Source organism: Sapajus apella, unplaced genomic scaffold (assembly GCF_009761245.1).
Source record: "Sapajus apella isolate SASKATOON/1434 unplaced genomic scaffold, GSC_monkey_1.0 scaffold159, whole genome shotgun sequence".
Taxonomy (NCBI): Eukaryota; Metazoa; Chordata; class Mammalia; order Primates; family Cebidae; genus Sapajus; species Sapajus apella.
Genome location: NW_022437099.1, coordinates 381,266 through 408,520, shown reverse-complemented (window position 1 = coordinate 408,520; position 27,255 = coordinate 381,266). Strand labels below are relative to the sequence as shown.

Below are 27,255 nucleotides of genomic sequence, written 5' to 3'. Positions count from 1 at the left end.
CAAAACTCTGTCTCATAAAAAAAAAAAAAAAGCTGGGCGCGGTGGCTCAAGCCTGTAATCCCAGCACTTTGGGAGGCCGAGGCGGGTGGATCATGAGGTCAAGAGATCAAGACCATCCTGGTCAACATGGTGAAACCACGTCTCTACTAAAAATACAAAAAATTAGCTGGGCATGGTGGTGCGTGCCTGTAATCCCAGCTACTCAGGAGGCTGAGGCAGGAGAATTGCCTGAACCCAGGAGGCGGAGGTTGCGGTGAGCCGAGATCGCGCCATTGCACTCCAGCCTGGGTAACATGAGTGAAACTCCGTCTCAAAAAAAAAAAAAAAGCTTGTAAACCCCTTGTATTAGTTCATTTTCAAACTGCTATAAAGAACTACCTGAGACTGGTTAGTTTATAAAGAAAAGAGGCTTAACTCACAGTTCTACATGGCTAGGGAGGCCTCAGAAAACCTACAATCATGGTGAAAGGCAAAGGGAAAGCATTACATGGTGGCAGGAGAGAGAGCAAGTGGGGAAGTGCCAAACACTTTTAAACCATCATATCTCGTGAGAACTCCCTCACTATCACGAGAACAGCATGAGGGAAATTTGAACCTCTGATCCAATGTGGGGATTACAATTCAAGATGAGATTTGGGTAGGGACATAGAGCCCAACCATATCACCCCTCAAACTCCTTCGCCTTACAGATGAGGAGGAGAAAAACTACGAGAAAGAGAAAAACTGCCCTCAGGCATGCAGGATCAGATCCATACAGCATTTCAAGTGATTTCCATAGTTCTTTCTACAATGATTTCTATTCAGGGTGGGTGCAGTGGCTCACGCCTGTAATCCCAGCACTTTGGGAGGCAGAGGTGGGAGGATCACCTGAGCCCAGGAGTATGAGACCAGCTGAGCAAGAGAATGAGACCTCATCTCTTCTATTTTTTTTTTTTTTTTTGAGACAGAGTTTTACTCTTTTTGCCCAGGCCGGAGTGCAATGGTGCGATCTCAGCCCACTACATCCTTCACCTCCTGGGCTCAAGTGATTCTCCTGCCTTGGCCTCTTGAGTAGCTGGGATTACAGGTGTGCGCCATCATGCCCTGCTAATTTTGTACTTTTAGTAGAGACAGGGTTTTACCAGGATAGCCGAATTGGAGACCTCATCTCTTTAAAAAAAAAAAAAAAAAGCTGAAGTCTGTCTGTTTGGATTTGGGGTCTGAGCATCATACTGTGTGGCCCGAGGCATGTGTTAAACCACTCTGTGCCTCTGTAGCGGGGGGAACAGAGAGCTGCTTCTCACAGGGTGCTGAATGGTCAGTGTTTGGCACTTAGGGCAAACTGTAGCTGAGTAGCTTCCAGGTGCCTGATACTAGTGGGCCCTCTGCAAAGTTTTGCTTTGCTTGTGTTCTCTTCATTTAATCCTGGCTCTCTCTGCCTGTGCTGATGCCCCTCCTTCTGCCCTCCTGCCATCACAGTTCAACAGCTTTGAGCAGCTATGCATAAACTTCACGAACGAGAAGCTGCAGCAGTTCTTCAACCACCACATGTTCGTGCTGGAGCAGGAGGAATACAAGAGGGAAGGCATCGAGTGGGTCTTCATCGACTTTGGCCTCGACCTGCAGGCCTGCATTGACCTCCTGGAAAAGGTGACCTGCTTCTCAAAGGAGGGGCTTGGAAAGAGGCCAGGGCCAAGGGATGTCACTAGGGCATGCAGAGAGGTGGCATCTGGCTTCAGGGAAGTCAGTGACACCACCGATGACCTTCATTGCTATGACCTCTAGCTCCCCATCTGCAAAATGGGTACTGTAGTGACTGCAATGACTACTGTTCATTGGGTTGTTATATGTCCGCATTCATTGGATCATCATAACCTACTGTATATGGGGGAAGGGATACTTTTATTATACCCATTTCACAGATGGGAACACTGAGGCACAGAGAAGGGAACTTGCTTGTCCAAGGTCCCACAACCTGTGAGCAGCAGAGTCAGGCTTTGACCCAGGCAATATAATAGTTTTGCCTATAACCATATCCACATGGAAGGTTTTAGCAAATGGTCTCTTTCAAGAATGTGTGTTGTGGCTGGGCACAGTGGCTCACACCTGTAATCCCAGCACTTTGGGATGCTGAGGCGGTGGGCCTGAGGTCAGGAATTTTGAGACCAGCCTGGCCAACATGGTGAAACCTTGTGTCTTTTTTTTTTTTTGAGACAGAGTTTCACTCATGTTACCCAGGCTGGAGTGCAATGGCGCGATCTCGGCTCACCGCAACCTCCGCCTCCTGGGTTCAGGCAATTCTCCTGCTTCAGCCTCCTGAGTAGCTGGGATTACAGGCACGCGCCACCATGCCCAGCTAATTTTTTGTATTTTTAGTAGAGACGTGGTTTCACCATGTTGACCAGGATGGTCTCGATCTCTTGACCTTGTGATCCACCTGCCTCGGCCTCCCAAAGTGCTGGGATTACAGGCATGAGCCACCGCGCCCGGCAGAAACCTTGTGTCTAATACAAAAATTAGCTGGGTGTGGTGGCGGGTGCCTGTAATCTCAGCTACTCAGGTGGCTGAGGCAGGAGAATCACTTGAACTTGGGAAGCAGAGGTTGCAGTGAGCCGAGATCACACCACTGCACTCCAGCCTGGGCAACACAGTCAGACTCTGTCTCAAAATAAAATAAATTAAATTTAAAAAGCAGAGAGCACAGGTGGCATTGACTTCCCCATTTTTCAGAAGGCCAAGCTTGCCAGGGGCCGCTGTTGAGGTGGGATTAGCATTGGAGGAGCTATCTGGCCCCTTCAGATCTCAGTCTTCCCTTCTGTTGCACTTAATGAATTCCAGCCTCCTTCAAGTACTAATGGCCATGGTGTTTGATGACAAGACCACGGAGCACCAGGCACTGTTCCCATATGTCACTGCGCAAAGTCCTGCTTCCTGGATGGCCATATGGGTGTCTGGTGCATCTCTACACTGGCCCCAGGTTCAGTGCCAGTGTGGCCTCTTTTGGGTCCTGCCACCTCCTCTAACACCATCCTGTCCTCTTCCTTCCCAGCCCATGGGCATCTTCTCCATCTTGGAGGAACAGTGCGTCTTCCCCAAAGCCACTGATGCCACATTCAAGGCAGCCCTGTACGACAACCACCTGGGCAAGTCCAGCAACTTCCTGAAGCCCAAGGGAGGCAAGGGCAAGGGGCCCGAGGCCCACTTCGAGCTCGTTCACTATGCAGGCACTGTGAGTACTAGCCGCAGGGTCCCTCCGTGTTTTGGGTCCCAGCTGGCTGCCGTCACTGCCGCTATTGTAGGTGCATGCTGACATACCCCTCCAGAGATGTCCCGCTTCCACCAGCACAACCATGGTATAACAGGGTAATCAGCTAACTGAAATGAGCTCCGCTCACACCTCCTCATCACTTCTCCAAGGGAGATACCCATTAGGGAGCAGCCATCAGACCCATCCAGGCTGCACCCTGCCCAGGCCCATCATACCTGCCTGGGCCCACCATCTATAGCCCTTGGTTTGACAGCTGAACCTCAGTCTTGGCCAGAAATGACAACACTTGCAAAAAGAACAACAACAAAATTCCACGAGCCCATTAATGACTCCCAACTGATAACTTGGCTCTCTGACAGCTCGTAGCCACCAAACCAACAAGGTGACATTTATAGAGTGACTTTTTCACTCAAAACAAACTTAGTCCTTGGGAAGTGGGGAAATTAAGTGTAGCCAGGACTCAGATTGTATATGCATAATTAATAGGGGAGGTGACGTTCATCTTGCCAGCTTATGAGAATGCATTTGGTTTCCTTGGGATTTTATTATCGCTGTAAGTGCCAATGCTCCTGTTACCAACAGAGGTTGCTGAGCCTCTGTGGGCTTGACTGCAACCAAACTGCAGCCTTAAGACAGAGCTGTCAGGAAAGTCATGATGCCACTGGGCATCAGGGCCAAGGTTTTATGATACCATCAACCATAACCATAATGCCAATTGCTTGTAAAATGGATTGGGCCGATACTTGGAGCAAACAGCAGGCTTGGGACCAAATTGCAGCTCTCCATCCCCTCTTCCCACACTGAACTGAGAAGAGTTCCTTATTTATAGAAACGGAATATTCAAAGTCAAGTGGGACCTATGCATTTCCAAGAAGGCCCTAAAATAATGCACGGAGATGACAAATGTCTTTGTGCTACAAAGGAGATGGCAAGCCCAGAAGTTCTGGCTTCTCATCTACTTTCCTCACTTCTCTGTGCTCAATGGAAGGACCTGAAAGACTCCTTCCTCCTTACCCTGGCAATGGGGACCATGTGGCAAGATGGGAAGCAGAAATTAGTAGATGTCCAGTTACCTGGATATATGGAGCCCTCAGTGCTGGACAGGTGGACCTCCCTTTCCACCAGCCAATGACCCTACAGTGATGTAAGAGAGCGTTTATGCTCCCCTAGAAAGGAGACAACCTACAGTGTTTGAAGAGGGACTCTATGCTTCGCAGCAAAGAGAATTCTTCATGTAGCTGAGGATTCTACAGCCACAGTCAAGTCACTGACAGCAAAACCACTGGGCAAAAGATGACCCAGGGGTCAGGGAGGCACAATGTGGCTGGCAGAGCAAGCTGCGTAAGAGAAGGTTACACAGTCCAGGAGAGAGTAGCAGGGGAGTCTAGGTTTATGTGAAAAGCTCAGAGTTGGGGTATCCTACAAGGGCAAATTGCAAATACCCAAGAAAAGAGATGATAGAGCCTCCAACTCATATTGGGCTTCAGGGGCATCGCAGGACACCAGGCAAGTCAGCAGGACAAGAACTGGAGCCCCAAGAAATGGGGCTGAAAGTTGGTCCTGGGAGCTGAGAATAGGGCAGAGCTGTAGGAGGGGCTCTAGCTATAGCACTAAAAGGGAAAGGCTGGACCTCAAAGTTACTCACTGGCGTCTGCCCTCTCCAGGTGGGGTATAACATCACGGGCTGGCTGGAGAAGAACAAAGACCCCCTGAATGAAACAGTGGTGGGTTTGTTCCAGAAATCAACTGTGGCAATCCTAGCCCTTCTCTTCAAAGAAGAGGAGGCTCCAGGTAGGGCTGACCCCTTGTTGCATCCATGCTTCCTGTGCTGATGCCCTTTAGTGGCCAAAATGGAAAGAAGGAACAAAAACTCTTTCATTCAACTCTTGTGGAGTGAGTGAATGAATGAAAAGTGGCTTGAGATAGGCATGAAATGAGGCATGTAGATACAACCTGGGAGCCTCCAGTAACTGAACTAATTGCTAGGCATATCTCACCTCTAGGTGGATGGATACTACTTTGGAAAAGTTGACACCCAGATGTTCTGTGTTTCTTTTTCTGTTTCCCTCTCTCTTGTCTGAAGCAAATACCAAGCTCAGTCCTGCCTCCCATCCAATAGAGGTCATGTGGCTCCTAGGGGAATGCCCTGGTGGCTGCTGCCCCATAGGGTTGCCAATTAGTGGGGCCAGAAACGCCAGTCTCCTTGGTCTCACCACCAAAGTGCACATTCTCCCATGGTCTGTGGGTGCTTCTTCCTCCCCAGGCAATGCGAGCAGTTTGTCACCTTGCACCAGAAATCGCAAAAGCCTGCAGCCTCTCCAAGGAGCACAGCAGCTCTTTTGACAATTACACTATAGCCAGCCCATTTGACCACTCCTTTTCTTCATGTTAGGATCCCCCTTATTTATCCCCAAGATAAGCCTTTTTAAATCCACAGAATGCATGTGCTTTGGTGCAGAGCACTTAATGGGGCTGCCTTTCTCATACTGAGTACTGACATGAAACATACTTGTCCCTTCCTCAGCCGGAGGCAAGAAACAGAAGAGAGGCTCCACCTTCATGACAGTCTCCAACTTCTACAGGGTGAGTAGGGGTGGCACCGAGGTCACCTTGGGTCTGGTGCCCCCAACCCTTCCTTTCAATGTTGGGTGGTCTGGCTGCTGCTTCATGGCCAGGGTCAGGATGATTTCATTTCTCTGTCTGTGATTGCCTCTTTACCTGAAGGGGTCTGTTTCCTTCTGAAGAGGCCACAGAATAACAGTACCATTGGGCAGAAGAGACCCTTAGCGAAGGTCCAGTCCAACTATATCATTCTTGGATTTAAGACCGGAGGGAAAGGGGATTTATGCAGTGTTACCACTTGAGATAGCAATGCCCAAGATCTTTTGTCCTAGACTTGGCTGGCAGGTCTTGGACTGGCCACAACTTCCATGAAGTTTAGGCGTTCCCTTCCAAAGTGCAGTCTACAAGGAGATGTTGCACAAAGAAAGGTGTCAACACTTTTCAAGAATCAGGCTCTCCCAAGGCAGAGGGGGCTACCTTATTGGGTATATCCAAGCAGAGGAGGAGAGAGCATCCATTAGGGAAGTTAACAGTGGACAACAGTTTGTCCACACAGACCCTACAGCTCCTCCTAGTACTAAGATTCTACAATGAACCAGCTCTGAATCCAGAGGTGCCCTGCTTCTTGGACCTTGAGAGAAGTGCTGCCCAATGGCACTTTCTGCAAAGATGAAACATTCTCTTCTGCACTGTCCAATATGGTAGCCGCAAACCACATGTGGCTGAATTTTAATTCTGTTTTAAGTGACTAAACTCTAAATAAATATCTCTCCTGGGTATGGGTATCCTGAACATCAATGCAAAGTTTCACTCACTCGTTCTTTGTCCTCCAACCCCAGGAGCAGCTGAACAAGCTGATGACCACCCTCCATAGCACTGCACCCCATTTTGTCCGCTGCATTGTGCCCAATGAGTTTAAGCAGTCGGGTATGTTGTGGGGTCATGGCTCCCTGCTGGAAGTCCTAAGGGTATGCAAAGTTAGTGTTCATTCTGAATTAAGTCCACCTTTCATCACCAAGGCTGATGGGGGCAAAACAAGGCTCTGAGAGAAACCCCAACAATGGTTTCTAGCTGAATCATATTCTAGCTGCTTTATAAAGCAAAATGGTGCCCAACCAACCAGAAATCAAACTCAGGGGAGCTTTTGGGCATTGGCCAAATGGTGGGGGACCTGGGGCCTCTGGGACAGTGACAGGAGATGACTGGGGATGACGGTACAGATGCTCAGTTCAGCCTCCTTGAGTGGCCAGGACTGGCCTGTCCCACTCCAGAGGAGGGACTCTCCATCTTGCACCCTCCCCCTTGGCAGGTGTGGTAGATGCCCACCTGATCATGCACCAGCTAGCTTGCAATGGTGTCCTGGAAGGCATCCGTATCTGCAGGAAGGGCTTCCCAAACAGGCTGCAGTACCCGGAGTTCAAGCAGAGGTGAGTGATGTCTCACTGAATGCAAGGTTCAAGACGCCCAGGAGTTCTCCAGCTGATAAGTCACATCCACTGCAGCAGACACGATGGTGTTCGGTCAATACCACCTCCCTCTCAGTTACTACCTAAGTATACACTGGCCCACATTTTAGACAAGATTGGGCATGTTCAGGGTGGTATGGCTATAGACGCTGCCCCAAATTTCTATTGCCAGCCCCTGCATTTCTCGGCTTCTGGATGCTGCTTCACCCCTCCTTGGCAAGCTGAAAGTCCCCAGAATTAATGCCTCCCTGGAAGGAGCTGTCAACCCAGTCAGTGACTGAGGACAGCTGGTGTATAAATACCCCAGCTTCCTCACCTTTCTCGTGGCTGAGTCTGAGACATTTTCCACATATATGCTCAGACAGCAGTGTGTTTGTAAATGTTTAACAAGGGCTCTCCTGGTCCAAAAAAAAAGAAGCCCTGATTGCTAGTGTCTGCCCATTTCCATGGAGTAAACACTCCCACTGTGGCTCCCAGTGATCCCAGCAGCACTAAGCTCCAATTGCCTGTTGCACTAAATGCCTCCACAACACGCCTTTTATTGGCTTTCTGTCCATTCCTTGCTCTGCTACCTCCCAGATAAACTACTTGTATTTGAATTCTTATCTCAGGGTCTGCTTCTGGAGGAATACTGGGGTAACTAATAACCCCATCTCAGAGATGATAATCTTCTACCTCCTCCAACTTCCTCCAACATAGGACCACAGATTGATGGATCAGGAAAGGTCACTAGTAGTCACCTTATCCAAGCCCCTCTGAAGTCCCCAGCTGGGGACTTTTGTGTCCCAGGTCACAAAGGGGGCTGCTCACAGGTCAGGATAAAAAGGGCTGTTTTCTGATGTCTGGGTCAATGCCCTCTTCTCAACTCCAAGCTCTATCAAGAAGAGATTTTGGTTTCTTCATTTCTAGAAACAGCTCTTCCATGTACCCCCAACCCACACCAATGTCCACTCCCAAACTGTAGCCCTTATTCCAAAACCTCCTATCGATCTCATCTCTCTGAGTCCCTGGGGCATCTGTCAAACAAGTCTAATCCCTGTCCAAAGCCCATCTCAAAGACCAGCGGATAACTGCATGAACATGCTTTAGTGCTATCAGCTTGGGCACAGTGATAGCTGCCAATCATCTCTCTCCTGCCAGGTACCAAGTGCTGAACCCCAACGTGATTCCCCAGGGGTTTGTGGACAACAAGAAGGCCTCAGAGCTGCTGCTTGCAGCCATTGAACTGGATGTGAATGAATACAAAATTGGACATACCAAGGTAGGGTCTGGTGGGCAGTCTCCCCCTACACACCCCTTCAGCCTTATTCCAAGAAGGTGGGCTTTGGGGTGTGGATTCCACCTGGCCACTGACCAATGGCCTGCTTTGGGCAAGTCTGCTAGCTGCTGAAAGCCTTTGTTTCCTGAAAAACCAGGGTTGATCATGCTAGCCTCACAGAATTTGGAGTGATTAGAGGCAACATGCATAGAACCCAGCTCAGGTCAGAGGGAAACTCAAGCAATAGTAGAATATTTCTTAGAACCCTACGTTTCTTTTTTTTTGGAGACAGGGTCTTCCTGGAGTACAGTGGCACAATCATAGCTCACTACAACCTCGAATTCCAAGGCTCAAATGATCCTCCTGCCTCAGCCTCCCAAGTAGCTGGGACTTAAGGAGGCACACACCATCACAGCCAGCTAATTTTTAAAATTATTTGTAGAGATGGGGTCTCACTCTGTTGCCCAGGCTAGTCTCGGACTCCTGGGCTCAAGCAATCCTCCTGCCTCAGTCCCCCAAAGTGCTGGGATTACAGGCATAAGCCATTGCACCTGCCCTGAGCCCTGAGTTTCCAAGAATAAAAAGGGCCAATCAGAATCAAGGTCCTGGATCTGACCCTGTCAGGAAGTTTGCTTGGGCGGGGCCTGGACAGTGAAGAACTGTAAGCCCAGCTCTGAGCTGGCAGCTGAGCCCAAACTGACTCAAACAGAGCAGCCTCCTGCTCCTGACTCATGGCGCCTGAGTTGCCCTGGGTCTATCCCATTTCCTGACCCCGCGGCATCCTGTTGGGGTTGTAAAGGCTGGCCAGGCCAGTGGTGCAAGGTGTCCTTACACAGCCACCCCCTGCAGACTGCACCTCAACATGATCTCCCCATGACACAGGAGGTTCACTGGCTTTGCAGTCAGGAGAGTTGGGCTCAAAGCCTGCCTCTGTGCCGCCTGGAGCAGATCATTTATCTCTCCAAGTTCTCATGCATGACGCAGGCTTGGCATGGAAGCTTGCAGCATGCCTGTGCCTCTAATGCATCTGGTCACTCAGCAAACGCTTATGATGCACCTACTGTGTGCCAGGGACAGTTCCAGGCTCTAGGGACACACAGTGAAGAGAACAGAATGAATCCCTCACTCCCTGGAGCTTGCTTTATAATACTCTGTCTGTGCAGAATTGTAACACTACCCTAGAACCTGGCAGAACTGTTTGTTTTGTCCTCCTTCACAATTAAGATGTGCTGTAAATAGCTAGATTGACTTGTGGGGGACACCTGAGGTTTGGAGACAGGATCATTGAATACTTGAGCTGGAAAGAATCTTAGAAACCAGAGGGCCCCTCCTTTCCCCACCCACCCTTGACAGATGGGGAACTTAAGAAAGCCTGGAGAGGGGGTGGAGGTGGCATACCCAACCTCACAGAATGAGGCGGGACAGAGCTAGGCAGCATCAGGCCCAATGGGGCCGGTTGTGTGGATGGAGAAGCCGGAGCTGGTATCTCAGAATCTGGCACAGCTCAGAATCTGGTCTGTTTACCACCTGGCCAAAGGGACCCCATCTTGCTATTGTACAAGGGTTGCATGAGACATGTCAGTTCCAGGGGAAGGCCCAGGGCTGCTGGGGACAGTTTTGCTCCCTGAGGACTAGGCAGACTGGCAGCAGGGGCAGAACAAAGAACAGAATGGTTCTGACTGCAAATGGTGTTCCTATGTTTGGAGTTGGCTCAGGTGGGCCCCACCCCCAGCCACATGCTCGTTGCAAAGACCAAACCTCAACACCAATTAATTTTGAAATATCAGGAAACGTTTTATGACATCAAATCCAATTTCTCTACTTTGTGATGTCCAGCTCCTTGGGGGGCCTTCTGGGGGCAGGGAGCATTCTTTCTCATCTTTTACCCACAGGGACTCAGTTGGGTGCTATACTCCCTGGCCCCATGTGGCATCTTGGGCTCTTGTAGTTCGGAGGCCCTATAAGCAACATTCTCTCCAGACAGAAGGGGAGGCCTAGGCCCCCCAAGGGACAGTGATTTAACCACAGTCACACACACAGCACATCCAAGGTAGGCTGAGGCCAGAATGCAGGTCTCCTGGCATGTTCTATCCTTCTAAAAGTTTCTATCATATCCTATTTGAAGCCTGGAAAAAGGTGTTACATCATGAAACATAAAGCCAGCACCTATGAACCCACTGAAAAGCCTGGAATGTCAACTTTGCATGTCTTTCCTCCCTCATCTCCTCCCCACCCGCAGGAGTAACCCTGTCTTGAATTTTGATATAAACCATTCTCTTACCTTTTTTTTTCTTAAGAGACATGGTCTTGGCCGGGCATGGTGGCTCATGCCTCTAAAACCAACACTTTGGGAGGCCGAGGCAGGCAGATCATGAGGTCAAGAAATCGAGACCATCCTCGTCAACACGGTGAAACCCCGTCTCTACTAAAAATAAAAAAAAAATTAGTTGAACGTGGTGGCACACACCTGTAATCCCAGCTATTCGGGAGGCTGAGGCACAAGAATCATTTGAACCCCAAAGGGGTGAGATCATACCACTGTACTCCAGCCTGGGTGACAGAGGGAGACTCTGTCTTAAAAAAAAAAAAAAAAAAAAGAGACAGAGGCATGGTCTTGCTCTGTCACCCAGACTGGAGTGCAGTCACATGATCACAGCTCACTGGCTCACTGCAGCTTCAAATTTTAGGCTCAAGCAATTCCCCAACCTCAGCCTCCCAAGTAACTGAGAATACAGGTGCACACCACTACACCTGGCTAATTTTTGTATTTTTTGTAGATACAGAGTCTCACTATGTTGCCAAGGCTGTTCCCCAACTCCTGGGCTCAAGCAATCCCCTCACCTCAGCCTCCCAAAGCACTGGGATTACAGGCATGAGCCACATCACCTGGCTCATTTTCTTACCTGTCAAAAATAGCTTTAGCACATATGCCTGCAGTTGTGCTTGGTTTTGAGTGTCACGGAAGTATCGTACTTGACACACCCTTCTGTGACATTCTTCCATGACGTGCTTTTATCTCTTCACCATGTTTCTAAGCTTCAGCCTCACTGGTACGTGACATTATCACTGCCACACTGCAGTGCAGTGCGGCTGTGAACATTCTTGCTCATGGTCTTGTGCAGGAGTTTCTCTAGAACAAAGTCTCAACCTTGGCTGTACATTAGACTCATCTGGGGGGATTTTTAAAACATCCACAGGTGGGGCATGGTAGCTCATGCCTATAATTCCTGCATTTTGGGAGGCTGAGGTGGGAAGATCACTTCAGTCCAGGAGTTCAAGGCCAGCCTGGGAAACATAGCCAGACCCCATCTCAGAAAAAAATTTTTTAATTAGCTGGACATGGTGGCACATGCCTCTAATTCCAGCACTTTGGGAGGCCCAGCCTGGACAATATAGTGAGACCCCATCTCTACAAATAATAATAATAAATTTAGCTGGTGGCATGTGCCTGTAGTCTCAGCTACTCAGAAGACCGAGATAAGAGTATCGCTTAAGCTCAGGAGGTCAAGGCTGCAGTCATCTGTAATCATGCCACTGCACTCCAGCCTGGGCAACAGAGTGAGATCCTTTCTGAAAAACAAAAACAAAACAAACCAAAACAAAAAACAAAAACCCTTCTTTGATTTAAAACTCCTCCAACTGGCTGCCATTGGGTAACAGCTGGGCTCTTTCAAAGGTGTGCCGTCTTTTCCCCAGGTGTTCTTCCGTGCAGGCATCCTGGCAAAGCTTGAGGACATGAGGGACGAGCGTCTGGCCAAGATCATGACGATGCTGCAGTGTCGGCTCCGGGGCTTCCTCATGAGGGTGGAGTTCAAGAAGATGCTGGAACGAAGGTAGCACTCACAAACACCAACAGGAAGGCCCAGGGGAGCCACAAGCACTCAGGAACAGAACCCCTAGCCACACCGTGCGGTTGGCAAGGGATGGATGCCAATGTCTTCGCTGGCACAAAGAATCCTGTGTGGCTGGCCAGGCACAGTGGCTCATGCCTGTAATCCCAGAACTTTGGGAGGCCGAGGCAGGCAAATCACCTGAGATCAGGAGTTCGAGACCAGCCTGGCCAATGTGGTGAAACCCTGTCTCTATAAAAAATACAAAAATTAGCTGAGCGTGGTGGCACATGCCTGTAATCCTAACTACTTGGGAGGCTGAGGCAGGAAACTCGCTTGAACCCGGGAGGCAGAGGTTGCAGTAAGCCAAGGTTGTGCCATTGCACTCTAGCCTGGGCAACAAGAGCAAAACTCCATCTCAAAAAAAAAAAAGAATCCTGTCTCTCAGAGCTGCCACAATCAAGTTGACACACTGGGTATCTTCAAACAACAGGAATTTTAAAAAAATTTTTTTATTAAGGGCCCGGCACAGTGGCTCACACCTGTAATTCCAGCATTTTGAGAAGCTGAGGTGGGTGGATCACTTGTGGTCAGGAGTTCGAGACCAGCCTGACCAACATGGTGAAACCCTGTCTCTACTAAAAATACACAAATTAGGTGGGCGTGGTGGCACACACCTGTAACCCCAGCTACTCAGGAGGCTGAGGCAGAAGAGTCACTTGAACCCGGGAGGCAGAGGTTACAGAGAGCTGAGATCACACCACTGCACTCCAGCCTGGGTGACAGAGCAAGAATCTGTCTGAAAAAAAAAAAATTTAACTGATACCTAATAGATATGTATATTTTTGGGTTTCATGTGATAATTTGATACATTCATATAATAAAATCAGGATAACTGGGATATCGATAACCTTAAATTTTATTTTTGAAGGGGGATGGGATCTTGCTCTGTGGCCCAGGCTGGAGTGCAGTGGTGTGACCATAGCTCGCCACAGCCTCAACCTCCTGGGCTTGAGTGATCCTCCCATCTCAGCCTCCTGAGTAGCTGGGACTACAGGTGCACGGTACCACACCTGGCTTTTTTTTTTTTTTTTTTTTTCTATAGCGATGAGATCTCTCCATGTTGCCCAAGGCCCAGGCTCATCTCAAACTCCTGGGCTCAAGTGATCCACCCCCCTCAGCTTCTCAAAGTGCTGAGACTACAGGCATGAGCCACTACACCCAGCCCATCTTCTCTCTTTTTATATGGGCACCAGTCATATTGAATTAGAGTCCACCTTACTCTAATATGACCACCTCATCTTAACTAGTTATATCTGCTAGGACCCTATTCCCAAACAAAGTCCCCTTCCTAGATACTGGGGGTTAGGACTTCACCGGATCCTTTAGGAGGACACAGCTCAACCCCTAACAGGAAACAATTAACATAAACCCTCTCTTTATAGTTCAGGTCACATTCAAAGCCTTTCTCTTACTTAATCCATGTAATGATGCTGTAAAAGGAGCATGGTAGGGTCAGCATCCCCACTTTACAGATGTGGAAACTGAGATCTGAGAAGTTAAGAAACTGGGGCAGGTTCACGCAGAGCCAGGATAGAACTCAGCAATTCTTACTCCACATCCCTGCCCTTTTAATCATGTTTTTCAGCCATCTCCCTAACCTGGTAATTTAAAAACGGCTGGGTCCAGCCAGGTGTGGTAGCTCATACCTGCAATCCTAGCACTTTGAGAAGCCAAGGCAGGAGGATCACTTGAGCTCAGGAGTTTGAGACCAGCCTGGGCAACAGTAGATAGGGAGACCCCATCTCTACAAAAAATCACAAATTAGCAGGTGGTGGTACATGACTGTAGTCCCAGCTACTTGGGAGGCTGAGGCAGGAGGATTGCTTGAGCCAGAGTTTAAAGCTCCAGTGAGCCACAATTGTACCACTGCACTCTAGACTGGGCAATAGAGTGAGACCCTGTCTCAAAAACAAACAAACAAAAAACAACCTAGTTTCATCCCAGATGACCTGTGATTGAGTCTATTTCTTTGTGGTCACAGAATTAGTAATGAATTCCTGTTCCCACCAGCAGGGCACCTGCAGCCCTATACTGAAGGCAGGGACACCAGTTAGGGGCTGATGTGAGGGATCTTGGCCTGATCCAGCCCAGGGCCTTGGTGCACAGGAGGTCCTCAATAAATGGCAATTGAATGAAGCTACAGGGAACAAGAAATGGGCAGATTCCAGCAACTTTGCAGATCCATGGGATTCAGAGACTAATGGGTGATTTCTGGTAAAGTGGGGAAAATGCAGGAGTAAAATGACTGCTCTGTCTCAGCCTCGCACCATCTGGGAGGGACTTGGTTCCATCGGGTGTTGTCTCAGCTCTCTTAGCTGCTAAGCTCTGACCCCAGCTTGAGTCTCCCTGCCCCCAACCACATGGGCAATGCCAGGTCTTAAGAAAGCACTTTTGTGTCTAGACAAAGTAGATCTGCTGGCTTCTACTTCCAGGCCCCTGCCCTTCCCCAGGGAAGCCAGAAGCCAGGTCCTAACACCTTCATTGTAACCCATTCAACCCTGGATTCTTTTCACAGAATGGGCCTGAAAGTCATTCAGCGGAATGTGCGCAAGTTCCTGCAGCTTCGTTTCTGGGGATGGTGGAAGCTGTACAACAAGGTGAGGGCTGAGGGGCCAGGACAGCAAGGACTGCTGCTGCCTGTGGGTTTGTGGGGAGGGGGCTCGATCCTGGACAGAGGTGCCCCTCGGAGTGAGAAGCTGCAAAAACAGTCTAAAAATGAGGGCACCTTAGAGGCAAAATCTAGCCTCTATCCAGACAGGAACTAATTCCTCCCTAAGAAAAATCATGGGGCCAGGCACAGTGGCTCATACCCGTAATCTCAGCCCTTTGGGAGGCTGAGGCAAGAGGGTTGCTTGAGGCAAGAGGGTTGCTTGAGGCCAGGAGTTTGAGACCAGCCTGGGCAACATAGTGAGACCCCATTTCAAAAGAAAAGAAAGGAAGAGAGAGAGTGTGCGAAAGGAAAGGAGGGAGGGAGGGAGCAAACAAACATCATGTGTCTTTCCGCCTTCTATCTCATCCCTCAAATAAAATCCACTTAAGATGGAGAGAGCCACTACAGCCCTACCAAAAAAAGTAAGCTTGATTATTGACTCCTTGCCCCTGGGAATGTTAAGGCATCTTCAACTTCAGTGAGTTCTTGGCTTTAGAGCTGGAGGAACCTCAGGAAATGATGGGGTCCGACCTCTCATTTCCTGTTCTTCCAAAACAGCAATGAGTGTGGTGTGTGAGTCAGCCAGCTGGTGGGACCTACAGATGTGGGTAGTCAGGGCACCCTCAGCCAAGGCAGGAGGCCACCAGCCATGGCACTGTATGTGGGTCCGATCATGCCTGAACTAGGGCAACCATTAAGAGGGAACATGTCCCTGGGCACCAGAGGAGGAAGTTGGGCACCAGGCAGCTATGTTCAGGAGACAGACAGGAGGACCTGCAGAGGGTGAGGAGGGGATCTGAGTCATCTCGGATGGCCCTGAGTCCTCCATAGCTCACAAGGAAGTTTCTTTATATTCCCCATGGGAAAGAACTGGCTAACAATCAGCACCGACCACAAACGGAAAGGGAGGAATAGCAAGTTCTGCTTCCCCATATGTATCCACACACAGGCCAGCCCTGGAAGACCTGAGACTGGAGAGGAATCTATATGAACACATCTCAAAGGCCAGGCATTGCCGGTGCTGCCTGGGTTTCCTCACCTGTTCCATGATGCACTTTTCTGTACATTAATTCACTTTTTTTTCTTTTTTTTTTGAGACAGGGTCTCACTCTGTCACCTAGGCTGGAGTATAGTGGCACAATCTCAGCTCACTGCAACCTCCACCTCCCAGGTTCAAGCAATTCTCCTGCCTCAGCTTCCCCCTCCCCCGTAGCTGGGATTATAAGCATCTGCCACCACACCCGACTAATTTTTGTATTTTTGGTAGAGATGGGGTTTTACCATGTTGGCCAGGCTGGTCTCAAACTCCTGACCTCAGGTGATCCACCCACCTTGGCCTCCCAAAGCGCTGGGATTATAGGAGTGAGTCACCACACCTGGCTTCACTTTTACCCAGGCTGGAGTGCAGTGATGCAATCATAGCTCACCGCAGCCTCACACTACTGGACTCAAGCTATCCTTCCATCTCAGCCTCCCAAATAGCTGGGACTATAGGTGTGCGCCTCCATGCCTAGCTGATTTTTAATTTTTGTTTCTGAAGAGACAGGGTCTTGCTATGTTGCCCAGGCTGGTCTCAAACTCCTGGCCTCAAGCAATCTTGCCATGTCGGCCTCCCAGATGGCTGAGATTACAGGTGCATAGCACCCACCCAGCTCATTTTTAAATTTTTTGTAGAGAAAAGGTCTTGCTACATTGCCCTGGCCAGTCGCAAACTCCTGACCTCAAGTAATTCTCCGCAGCCTCCTGGAATTACAGGCATGAGACACTGTGCCCAGAACAAATTTTATTTTAAAAGGAAACTTTGTAGTCTTACCTGCTTTAATCTCATCCTGACCAAATGTTATCCACAAAACTGTGAGTTTGAGGAGTTCTTTTTCATTTTTTAAATTACCTATTAAAGTAACTATGTCACAACTCAATCAAAGGGTGTCTACCTTAAATGCATCTCACCAGACCCCCCGGTATACAATTAGACTCTGGGAAGACCCAGGCCAATGGCCTTTAAGGTTTCTTCTGAGTAGACACAGTAGCAAAGGCTATAAACTCCCTGCTCATTACCATTAGACCTGACAGAACAAGGTCTTGTTCTAATTAGTTTTTTGTTTTGTTTTGTTTTGAGACAGAGTCTCACTCTGTTGCCCAGGCTGGAGTGCAGTGGCAACTTCTACCTCCTGGGTGGCTGGGATTAAGGTGCCCACCACCACGCCCAGCTAATTTTTTGTATTTTTAGTAGAGACTGGGTTTCACCATGTTGGCCAGGCTTTTCTCAAACTCCTGAACTCAGGTGATCCACCCACCTCGGCTTCCCAAAGTGCTGGGATTACAGGCGTGAGCCACAGCACCCAGCATTTTTAGTTTTTTTTTTTTTTAAACCTCTCCTCTTAGTATACTAACGAAGCTCTAACCTTTTTTAACAAAGCCAGATAGGCTGGGTCAATGAAAAAACGCTCGTAGTAGGTTTCCATTGAATCAAAAGTACTACACAGGAGCAATATGGTGGTTACTGCAACCTTTTCATGCCAGCTTTACCACTGTGACATCCCAGCTTCTCAACAACCAGGCTGGCAATGAACGAGGTTTATCTGTTATCTTCCAAAAGAGGCACAGGCCGTCTCTCCTCCCAAATCCATGTCTAGGACATTTTCCCTCCTGGAAAACATATCTATTGACTATGTATCTATTGTATCTGTGATTCCCAGAGGACCTGCCCCACCAGCTCTGCTAGGTGCTTTAGGGACCCTGAAGGGACAGGAGGGAGGTCTTTAAGGGGCTTGCAGACACAGGGCAGAATATGGGTGGTGGGACCGGACGGAGCCTGGCGCTCCAGTGCAGGTAAGAAAGGCCAAGTACATGGAGAGATCCTAATGGGTGCTACAGGTGCAGAACAGGAGCAAATGCTACTGGCTAAACAGCAAAGAAGGCCCAGCCGTACAGACACAGGCACAGGGGCACCCGCCAGGGCGGGAAGTGTCAGCTGAGACAGTGCAGGAGGACAGCATGGGCTACACTACAGAAGGCCTGCAAGGCCAACTTGAGAGGTAGGACTTCAGGTTAGAGAGAAGATGAAAGAAGTGAGAGAGTAAGGGACAGAGAGAGACACACACACACAGAGAAAAACAAATAAAGACACAGACACAGACAGAAAATGAGAGAGAGAGAAACGGAGAGAGACAGCACAGCAGAGAGAAAGACAGAGAGAGACACCATGAGACAGAGAAAGAGACAAAGACAGAGACAGAGACAGGGAGAGAGAAAAACAGAGAGAGGGAGACAGCAATAGAGAGAGACGGAGAAGAGAGGCAGAGATAAGGACAGCATGAAAAAGACAGAAACAGACACACAAAAAGAGAGAGAAAAAGTGGGCAGGTGAGAGAGACAGCAAAATGAGACAAAAAGAGACAGAAACTGAGAGAGACAGAGGGGCAGCACTCGGTATGGAAGGAAGGAGGGAGGGGACCCCAAGGCTGTTCATTTTGCCAGGGCTCCTGCTGTCTACGCAACGTGCAGAATAGATGTAAGCCTTGGGGCGCCTAGATGCTGAGGTCACCTCATGACTCCATATCCCTCAGGATTAAAGACCATCCTAAGAATTGTCCTAGGCGAGGATGGGCCTTCTCTGTTGAAGCTAGGGATACTTTATACAAGAAGCTTGGCCTGGTGGCATCTGTGGAGAGGGACCCCACCCACAGAGATACAGCAAGAGCTGCTTCCCCCCACCATGGTTCTGTGAGGTGACACCTGAGGCAGAGACCCCACAGCCCACCATCTATTCCCCAGCAAAGCCCATCCTCCTAACACTCTTTGGTGGTGCTCATTGCCCAGGTCAAGCCGCTCCTGAATGTGGCGCGGCAAGAGGAGGAGATGAAGGCCAAGGAGGAGGAGCTCAGGAGTGCCATGGCCAAGACCCAGGAGCTGATAAACAAGGTCAAGGAACTGGAGGAGAAGATGGCCACACTCAGCCAGGAGAAGAACGACCTCACCATCCAGCTGCAGGCTGTACGCAGGGTCCTGGGGAGAAGGGTGGGGGGACCCACGTACAGCCTGGACCCAGGGAAGGAGGAAGGGCGAGCTCTTCCCAAAACCCGTGTCCCTCCAGACCATGGGGAAATTCTCCAGCATACAAGGTCACCCTCAACCCAACTACCAAAAAGTTTCCATCGTGTGTGTGTGTGTGTGTGTCTGAGAGAGAGAGAGAGAGAGAGAGACAGAGAAAGAGAGAGAGAAGAGAGAGAGACAGAGAGAGAGCAGATAGGCAGACAGACAGACACAGGGTCTTGCTCTGTTACCCAGGCTGGAGTGGAGTGGCTCGGTCACAGCTTACCATAGCCTCCATCCCCTGGACACAGATTATTCTCCCACCTCAGCCTCCCGAGTAGCTGGGACTACACCACCACGCCCACTGAATTTTTTTGTATTTTTTGTAGAGGCAGGGTCTCACTATGTTGCCCAGGCTGGTCTCAAACTCCCAGCCTCAAATGGTCCTCCCATTTCGGTCTCCCAAAGTGCTGAAATTACAGGTGTGAGCCCCCATGCCCAGCCTCCATCAAATTCTTATTTGCACACAGCAGCAGGCTGGGCACACACAGCTACAGGCCCTGCCTGTAGGGAAAGTCCAGGGATGGTAGCCACAAGATGGGGTGAGAACATCGTCCCCTGGAGTCAGGGCTGGGCTCTGCCATGTGAACTTGGCAACTTACCATCTCCAAGTCTCCTTTTCCTCGTTTGTCCAGGAAAACACAGCAGGGAAGAATGAACGACATCATTTCTGTAGGGTGCCTGATTAAATGTCCCGCGGTGAATTCACTGTCAGGGTCCTGGTTTGCAAAGCTTCTCCTATTCCTTTCCTGATTTGACTCTCACAGCCACCCTGTAAGACACCCGATTTTCATGTGCCTCATACAGAGTGGAAAACCCAGTATGGCAGACATTTAGAAATTTGATCAAGGTCCTAGGCCCATTAGTAGAAAACCTAACCCTGGAAGGCGCCCAATTCCATCTTCAGGCCTCCCTGCTCTGCCACGGCCGTCTTCGCTTGCATTTTCCTTCCCTTGTCCCTGAAGCTGCCTCCAACATAATTTCTCTATATCCTCTTCATACCCCTGATAAGTTGTTTGAACTGATATTCCCATTTTGTTTGTGGAGGCTGAGGCTGGGCTAGACCACAATGATGGAAGAATCCTCCTGGGCCAGATTCAGGGGCTCACGCCAGTAAACCCAACACTTTGTGGGGCCAAGGCAGGAGGAATGCTTGAGCCCAGGAATTCGAGACCAGGCTGGCTAACATAGTGAAACCCCATCTATACAAAAACAGTTAAAAATAAGCCGGGTATGGTGGCACACCTGTAGTCCCAGCTACTTAGGAGGCTGAGGTGGGAGAATTGCTTAAGCCTAGAAGGTCAAGGCTGCAGTGAGCCATGATTGCGCCACTGTACCACAGCCTGGGTGACAGAGTGAGACTGTGTCTCAAAAATAAACTTAGCTGGGCATTGCAGTGTGTACCTGTAGTCTCAGCTACCTGGGGGACTGAGGTGGGAAGATTGCTTGAGCCCGGGAGGTCGAGACTCCAAGAGCTGTGATCGCACCACTGTACTCCAGACTGAGCAACAAAGCAAGACACTGACAAAAAAAAAAGGAGTTCGGAGATAGCCTGGTCCCTTGTCCAACCCCATCTAACCCCCAGGACACATTTGTTCAGGACCCATCAGCTCAAGGCTTGTCCAGGGTCTTGGTGTGGTCTTTGCCTGGACCCTGCCTACGACTGGAGCTCTTTCTCCCAACAGGAGCAAGAGAACCTGATGGATGCAGAGGAGCGCCTGACACAGTTAATGAAGACCAAGATGGAGCTGGAGAGCCAGATCTCGGACATGCGGGAGCGGCTGGAGGAAGAAGAGGGCACAGCCGCCTCGCTGAGCGCCGCCAAGCGCAAGCTGGAGGGGGAGCTGAGCGACCTGAAGCGGGACCTGGAGGGCCTGGAAACCACGCTGGCCAAGACAGAGAAGGAGAAGCAGGTGAGGAGAGGCTGGGCCCTGCCATGCCTTTCTCAGGTGCTCTCTCTGCAGGGGCCATGCCTGGAACCCCCATGGTGGCTATGGTCAGTGCCCTAACCACTGGCCACATAGGGCTGTTTTTTGGTTAATTTTTGGGGTTTTGTTTTGTTTTGTTTTGTCTTGAGACAGAGTCTTGCTCTGTCACCCAGGCTGGAGTGCAGTGGCATGATCTTGGCTCACTGCAACCTCTACCTTCTGGGTTCAAGTGATTCTCATGCCTCAGCCTCCCGAGTAGCCAGAACTACAGGTATGCACCACCACACCTCAAGTGATCTGCCTGTCTCGGCCTCCCAAAGTGCTGGGATTACAGGCGTGGGCCACTGTACTCAGCCCACATGGGGCTACATTAATTTACAACTTAAAATGCAGTTCCTCAGTTGCACAAGCCACATTGCAGGTGCTCAACAGCCATGGGCGTGAAGTGCCACTGCATGGGGCAGCAAAGGCAGAGAAGATGTCTGTCACTACAGAAAGTTCTGCTGGGCAGGGCAGCTGACTAAGGGGACTGAAAGCTGTTCCCATCATGGTGAAGTGTCCACCTTTAACTGTTGAATTTCTGCCCAAACAAGCAGTTGCTGCCCCTCTGAGCAGCTCCCTGGGGGAAGCCCTGGCTCCTGATGCGTCCCCTTCCTGCTATTGCAGGTGGGTTGGGTTCATGAGCAGGGTAAGAGGGACTCTGCCTAAACCTGTGCTTCTGCTCTGCTGCACACACACAAACCACCAAGGATACGGTCAGATGCAGACTCTGGCGGGTCTGGTGGGGCCCGAGGATCTACATTTCTAGCGTGATGCCACTGCCGACATCCAGGGACCACACTTTGAGGAGCTTAGGTTCTTGCTGCTCCCCTTTACCCCCAAAGTTCTGACTTGGTTGGCCTGGGACACGCCCTGGGTGCTGGCATTTCTCAAGCTCCCAGGAAACTCTAGAGTGCACCCAAGCTGAGGACTCCCTCCTCTTCTCTTCACAAAGGCTATTTCCAGCCTTAACAACACACCTTTCTCCTTGCCTTGGTTTCCAGGCCCTGGATCACAAGGTCCGTACCCTGACTGGGGATCTCTCACTCCGTGAAGACTCCATCGCCAAGCTCCAGAAGGAGAAGAGGGCCCTGGAGGAGTTGCACCAGGTAGGTTTCCCCTGAGTCTTTCCTCAGGCCAGCGGCTGAAGCTTAGCACAATGTGCTTTGCACTGGAGACTAGAGCCCCCATTTCAAATCCTGGCTCTGATGCCCCTTCAGCTTGGGGCCGCAGGGAAGTTAAGGAATCTCTGTACATCTCAGTTTCCTCAAGAGTGACATGGGTGTGGCCTCCTCTTGCCCTCCTTTGAAATTTGTTATAAGTAGGGCAACAATATATTTTGTTTTCCAAACTAGAACAGTTTTGAGAGCAAGAGGGGGAGGTATGAACAATTATGAATCATACAGGCAAGGCAGCTCACACCTGTAATCCCAGCACTTTGGGAGGCTGAGCGGGGAGGATCCCTTGAGTTTAAAAGTTTAAGACCAGCCTGGGCAACATGGCAAAATTCCCATCTCTACAAAAAATAACAAAAATTAGCCAGGTCTGGTGACACATGCCTGTAGTCCCAGCTATTCAGGAGGCTGAGGCAAAAGGATAACTTGAACCCGGGAGTTGGAGGTTACAGTGAGCCAAAATTGCGCCAATTACACTCCAGCCTGGGTGACAGAGCAAGACCCTGTCTCAAAAAAACAAACAACAACAAAACAATGAGTTAGGTTGGGCCCATGCACACTGGAGAAAGCGTGCTCACTGGAATGGTGGGGTTGGAGCAGGGTGTATGGAAATGACCCGTGAGCTTGAAAGCCCAGCAAACCCTGACACTGTGGCAACAACAGGTCATGAGCTCTTGAGGCCGAGGAGACTCCCCTACTTTCCCAGGGCTGCTGTCATGGGCTCAGGCTTCTGAATGCAGAGCAGACCTCCAGAGAAACAGAGGCAAACAGCCAGACAGTGGACCCTCATCCTTGTGTTTGCTGACACCATGAATCCACATGTCCCCTGAGTGTCTCTCCCTGCTGCCTTGGGAGCTGCCACTCTTGCCCTGTGATTTTTAAGCATATCAGACCCAGAGCCCCCTTTCATAACAAATACAGTCAATTTGTGTTATTTACAGTCATTATGTTTTTGTTTTTGTTTATTTTTGAGACAGAGTCATACTCTGTCACCCAGGCTGGAGTGCAGTGGCATCATCTCAGCTCACAGCAACCTCCGCCTCCCAGGCTCAAGCAGTTTTCCTGACTCAGCCTCCTGAGTAGCTGGGATTACAGGGGCCTACCACCACACCTAACTAATTGTTTGTATTTTTAGTAGAGACAGGGTTAGACCATGTTGGCCAGGCTGGTCTCAAACTCCTGACCTTGTAATCTGCCCGCCTCAGCCTCCCAAAGTGCCGGGTCTACAGGCGTGAGCCACTGTGCCCAGCCAATTTTTGTAGGGTTTCATCATGTTGCCCAGGCTGGTCTCGAAATCCTGGGCTCAAGCAATCCTCCCACCTCAGCCTCCCAAAGTGCTGGGATTGTAGGCATGAGCCACCACACCCTCCCAACATTTTCATCAAACAATCAATACATAATTGATGCAACTATGGTCAATACATTACTGTGTTATATGTGTCTTATTTAAATTTTTGATTCATTCACACTGAACTCATGGCCAACAGCACTGTCTATACCTTGTGTCTGAATGAAGCTTCTCTCATACATGTATTTTCTCATAAGGCACATCACCACCTTCCTGCACTAGGGACACTCAACAGCACTTCAGCACTGTGTTTGGGGATCATTTTAAACAGCAAAGCCCCATAAAAAGCAAAAAAAAGCATGGAACTAAATAGAGCATAAAAATGACACTTGTTTAGAGTATGAGGTTGACACAAAAAGGCAGAGTATCACCTTGTTCGACCTCAGCAGAAAAAGTGTGCGTCAAAATTTCTCCTGACCCCACGTGCATGTTTGCAGATGACCATGAGAAAGTGCTGCGAATACTGATTGTGGATTACAAATACGTTTTGGTGAGTGGGTGAATGGACAAATAGAAAATTCAATAAATAGGCCCAGCGCGGTGGCTCATACCTGTAATCCCAGCACTTTGGAAGGCCAAGGCAGGCGGACCATTTGAGGCCAGGAGTTCAAGATCAGCCTGGCCAACATGGTGAAACCCCGTCTCTACTAAAAATACAAAAAATTAGCCGGGTGTGGTGGAGCACGACAGTAATCCCAGCTACTCAGGAGGCTAAGGCAGAAGAATCGCTTGAACCCAGGAAATGGAGGTTGTAGGGAGCTGAGATTGCGCCATTGCACTCCAGCCTGGGCAACAAGAACGAAACTCCAAGTCTCAAAATAAATAAATAAAATAGGCCAGGCGTGGTGACTCATGCCTGTAACCCCAGCACTTTGGGAGGCCGAGGTGGGTAGATCACCTGAGGTCAGTAGTTCGAGACCAGCCTGGCAAACATGGCAAAACCCCGTTTCTATTAAAAATACAAAAATTAGCCAGGCATGGTGGTGCTTGCCTGTAGTCCCAGCTCAGGAGCCTGAGGCAGGAGAACTGCTTGAACCTGGGAGGCAGAGGTTGCAGTGAGCCGAGATTGTGCCACTGCACTCCAGCCTGGGTGACAGGGCAAGACTCCATCTCACTAATAATAATAATAATAATATAATAGGCCAGGTGCGGCGGTTCATGTCTATAATCCCAGCACTTTGGGAGGCCGAGGCAGGTGGATCACCTGAGGTCAGGAGTTCAAGACCAGCCTGGCCAACATGGCAAAACCCCATCTCTATTTAAAAAAACACAAAAGTTAGCTGGGCATGGTGGTGGGCGCCTGAATCCCAGCTACTCAGAGGCTGAGGCAGGAGAGTCACTTGAACCCAGGAGGCAGAGGTTGCAGTGAGCCAAGATCACACCACTACACTCCAGCCTGGGTGACAGAGCAAGATTCTGTCTCATAAAAATAAATTTATTTTTAATTTATTTTTATAAAAATAAACAGTAAAAGAATCTCCTTTTACTATTCCTAACTAAAAATTATAAATAACATAATACGTAACTTCAAGAAATCAATAGCACACTCTTTGATATAAAGGAGAAATGAGTGGAAACTGACACTAGATAATGTGCTGTTGATATATAAAAGCTGAGGCAGGTCGGCCGGGCACAGTGGCTCATGCCTGTAATCCCAGCACTTTGGGAGGCCAAGACAGGCAGATCACTTGAGGCCAGGAGTTCGAGACCAGCCTGGCCAACAGGGTGAAAACCTGTCTCAAAAAAAAAAAAAAAAAAGCCCAGGCAGGCCAACTAGTAGAAGGAATGGTGCATAACTTTTAGGGAAACAATGATAACCAATAAATCTTCTCTCAGTTTCTATTGTACATCATACTTTTTTTTTTTTTTTGAGATGGAGTCTTGCGCTGTCACCTGGATGGAGTGCAGTGCTGAAATCTCGGCTCACTGTAACCTCTGCCTCCCAGGTTCAAGTGATTCTCCTGCCTCAGCTTCCCGAGTAGCTGGGATTACAGGCACCCACCACCACACCCAGCTAATTTTTTGTATTTTTAGTAGAGACAGGGTTTCACCATGTTGGTGAGGCTGGTCTCAAACTCCTGACCTCAGGTGATCCACCCAACTCAGCCTCCCAAAGTGCTGAGATTACAGGCGTGAGCCACCGTACCCCACCAGTATATCATTCTTTTCAAATGTAGTGTCTGGGCACAGTGGCTAATGCCTGTAATGCCTGTAATCCCAGCACTCTGGGAAGCGGAGGCAGGCAGATGACTTTAGGTCAGGAGTTTGAGACCAGCCTGGCCACCATGGCAGAACCCTGTCTAAACTAAAAAGGCAAAAATTAGCCAGGTGTGGTGGCACGTACCTGTAGTCTCAGCTACTTGGGAGGCTGAGGTATGAGAATCACTTGAACCTGGGAGGCAGAGGTTTTAGTGAGCCAAGATCATGCCACTGCACTCCAGCCCGGGCAACAGAGGGAGATCCTGTCACAAAATAAAAAAAACAAATAAAAATAAAATAAAACGTAGTGCAGGCCAGGTGCAATGGCTCATGCCTGTAACCTTAGCATAAGGATTTATAGGAGGATTGCCGAGCCAGGAGGATCGCTTGAGCTTACAAGTTTTAGACCAACCTGGGAAACATAGCAAGACCCTGTCTCTACAAAAAATTTAAAAATAAGCCGGGTGCGGTGGCATGTGCCTGTAGTCCCAGCTACTTGGGAGGCTGAGGCAGAAGCACTGCTTGAGCCCAGGGGTTCAAGACCAGCCTGGGCAACACAGCAAGACCCTGTTTCTACAAAAAATAGGAAAAACAATTAGCCAGGAGGCTGAGGCGAGAGGGCTGCTTGAGCCCAAGAGGTGGAGGCTGCAGTTAGCTATGATCATACCGATGCACTCTGATCTAAATTACAGAGTAAGATCCTGTCTCAAAAAAAAAAAAAAAAATGCAGTGCATATTAAATGAAAAAGGACATTAAATTACATGTAAAAGGGTGCCGGGCTCCAAGTTCAGAAGAGTAGAAATGGTTGTTTTACTCACATGAGTGCCTGCGTGGGACATCAGGAATGTAGACTACAGAATTCTTCTTCATGGTACCAAATTGTCCAGAGCAAGGTGGGATGTCCAGCATTGCTGGAGTCACCCACTAAATGTCAGGGGGACCTCCAATCACTGTGACAACCAGAAGCACCCCACCTATTTTCCACATGGGGACCATTTCCCTGGGGACCAGAGATAGGGTCTCACTGTTGTTCAGGCTGGAATGCAGTGGTGCCATCATAGCTCACTGCAGCCCCAACCTCCTGGGTCCGTGATTGTCCTACCTCAGTCTCCTGAGCAGCTGGCACTACAGATGTGTGCCACCATGCCTAGTTGATTTTCATATTATTCTGCAGAGACAGTCTGACTCTGTCGCCCAGGCTGGAGTGCAGTGGTATGATCAGAGCTCACTGAAGCCTTAACCTCCCTGGCTCAAGCAGTTAATCTCCCTGATGGGTGGCTCAGGTCCATCTGCTCTGGCCTCATCCAGCACCAGGAGCAGGTGCTCAGTACCTACTCACTGAAGTCAAGTCAACTCCCCAAAGCCTGGGAGCTGCATAGATTGGAAGTGACGAC

General features: G+C 49.5%; 1 protein-coding gene across 1 annotated transcript in view; it reads left to right on the top strand.

Annotated features, from left to right (window-relative positions):
* The first annotated feature begins 2,839 nt into the window (after positions 1–2,839).
* Positions 2,840–27,255, top strand: part of LOC116541972 (myosin-16) — a 52,859-nt gene continuing 28,443 nt past the window's right edge. Inside the window, exons 1-12 of the mRNA XM_032266522.1 lie at positions 2,840–3,274; positions 4,735–4,800; positions 4,912–5,038; positions 5,772–5,830; positions 6,649–6,736; positions 7,119–7,236; positions 8,416–8,536; positions 12,230–12,366; positions 14,942–15,023; positions 18,899–19,072; positions 20,857–21,084; positions 22,143–22,247. Of these exons, the coding sequence (XP_032122413.1) occupies positions 2,840–3,274; positions 4,735–4,800; positions 4,912–5,038; positions 5,772–5,830; positions 6,649–6,736; positions 7,119–7,236; positions 8,416–8,536; positions 12,230–12,366; positions 14,942–15,023; positions 18,899–19,072; positions 20,857–21,084; positions 22,143–22,247 (1,740 nt within the window). The remainder of the gene's footprint in view (positions 3,275–4,734; positions 4,801–4,911; positions 5,039–5,771; positions 5,831–6,648; positions 6,737–7,118; positions 7,237–8,415; positions 8,537–12,229; positions 12,367–14,941; positions 15,024–18,898; positions 19,073–20,856; positions 21,085–22,142; positions 22,248–27,255) is intronic.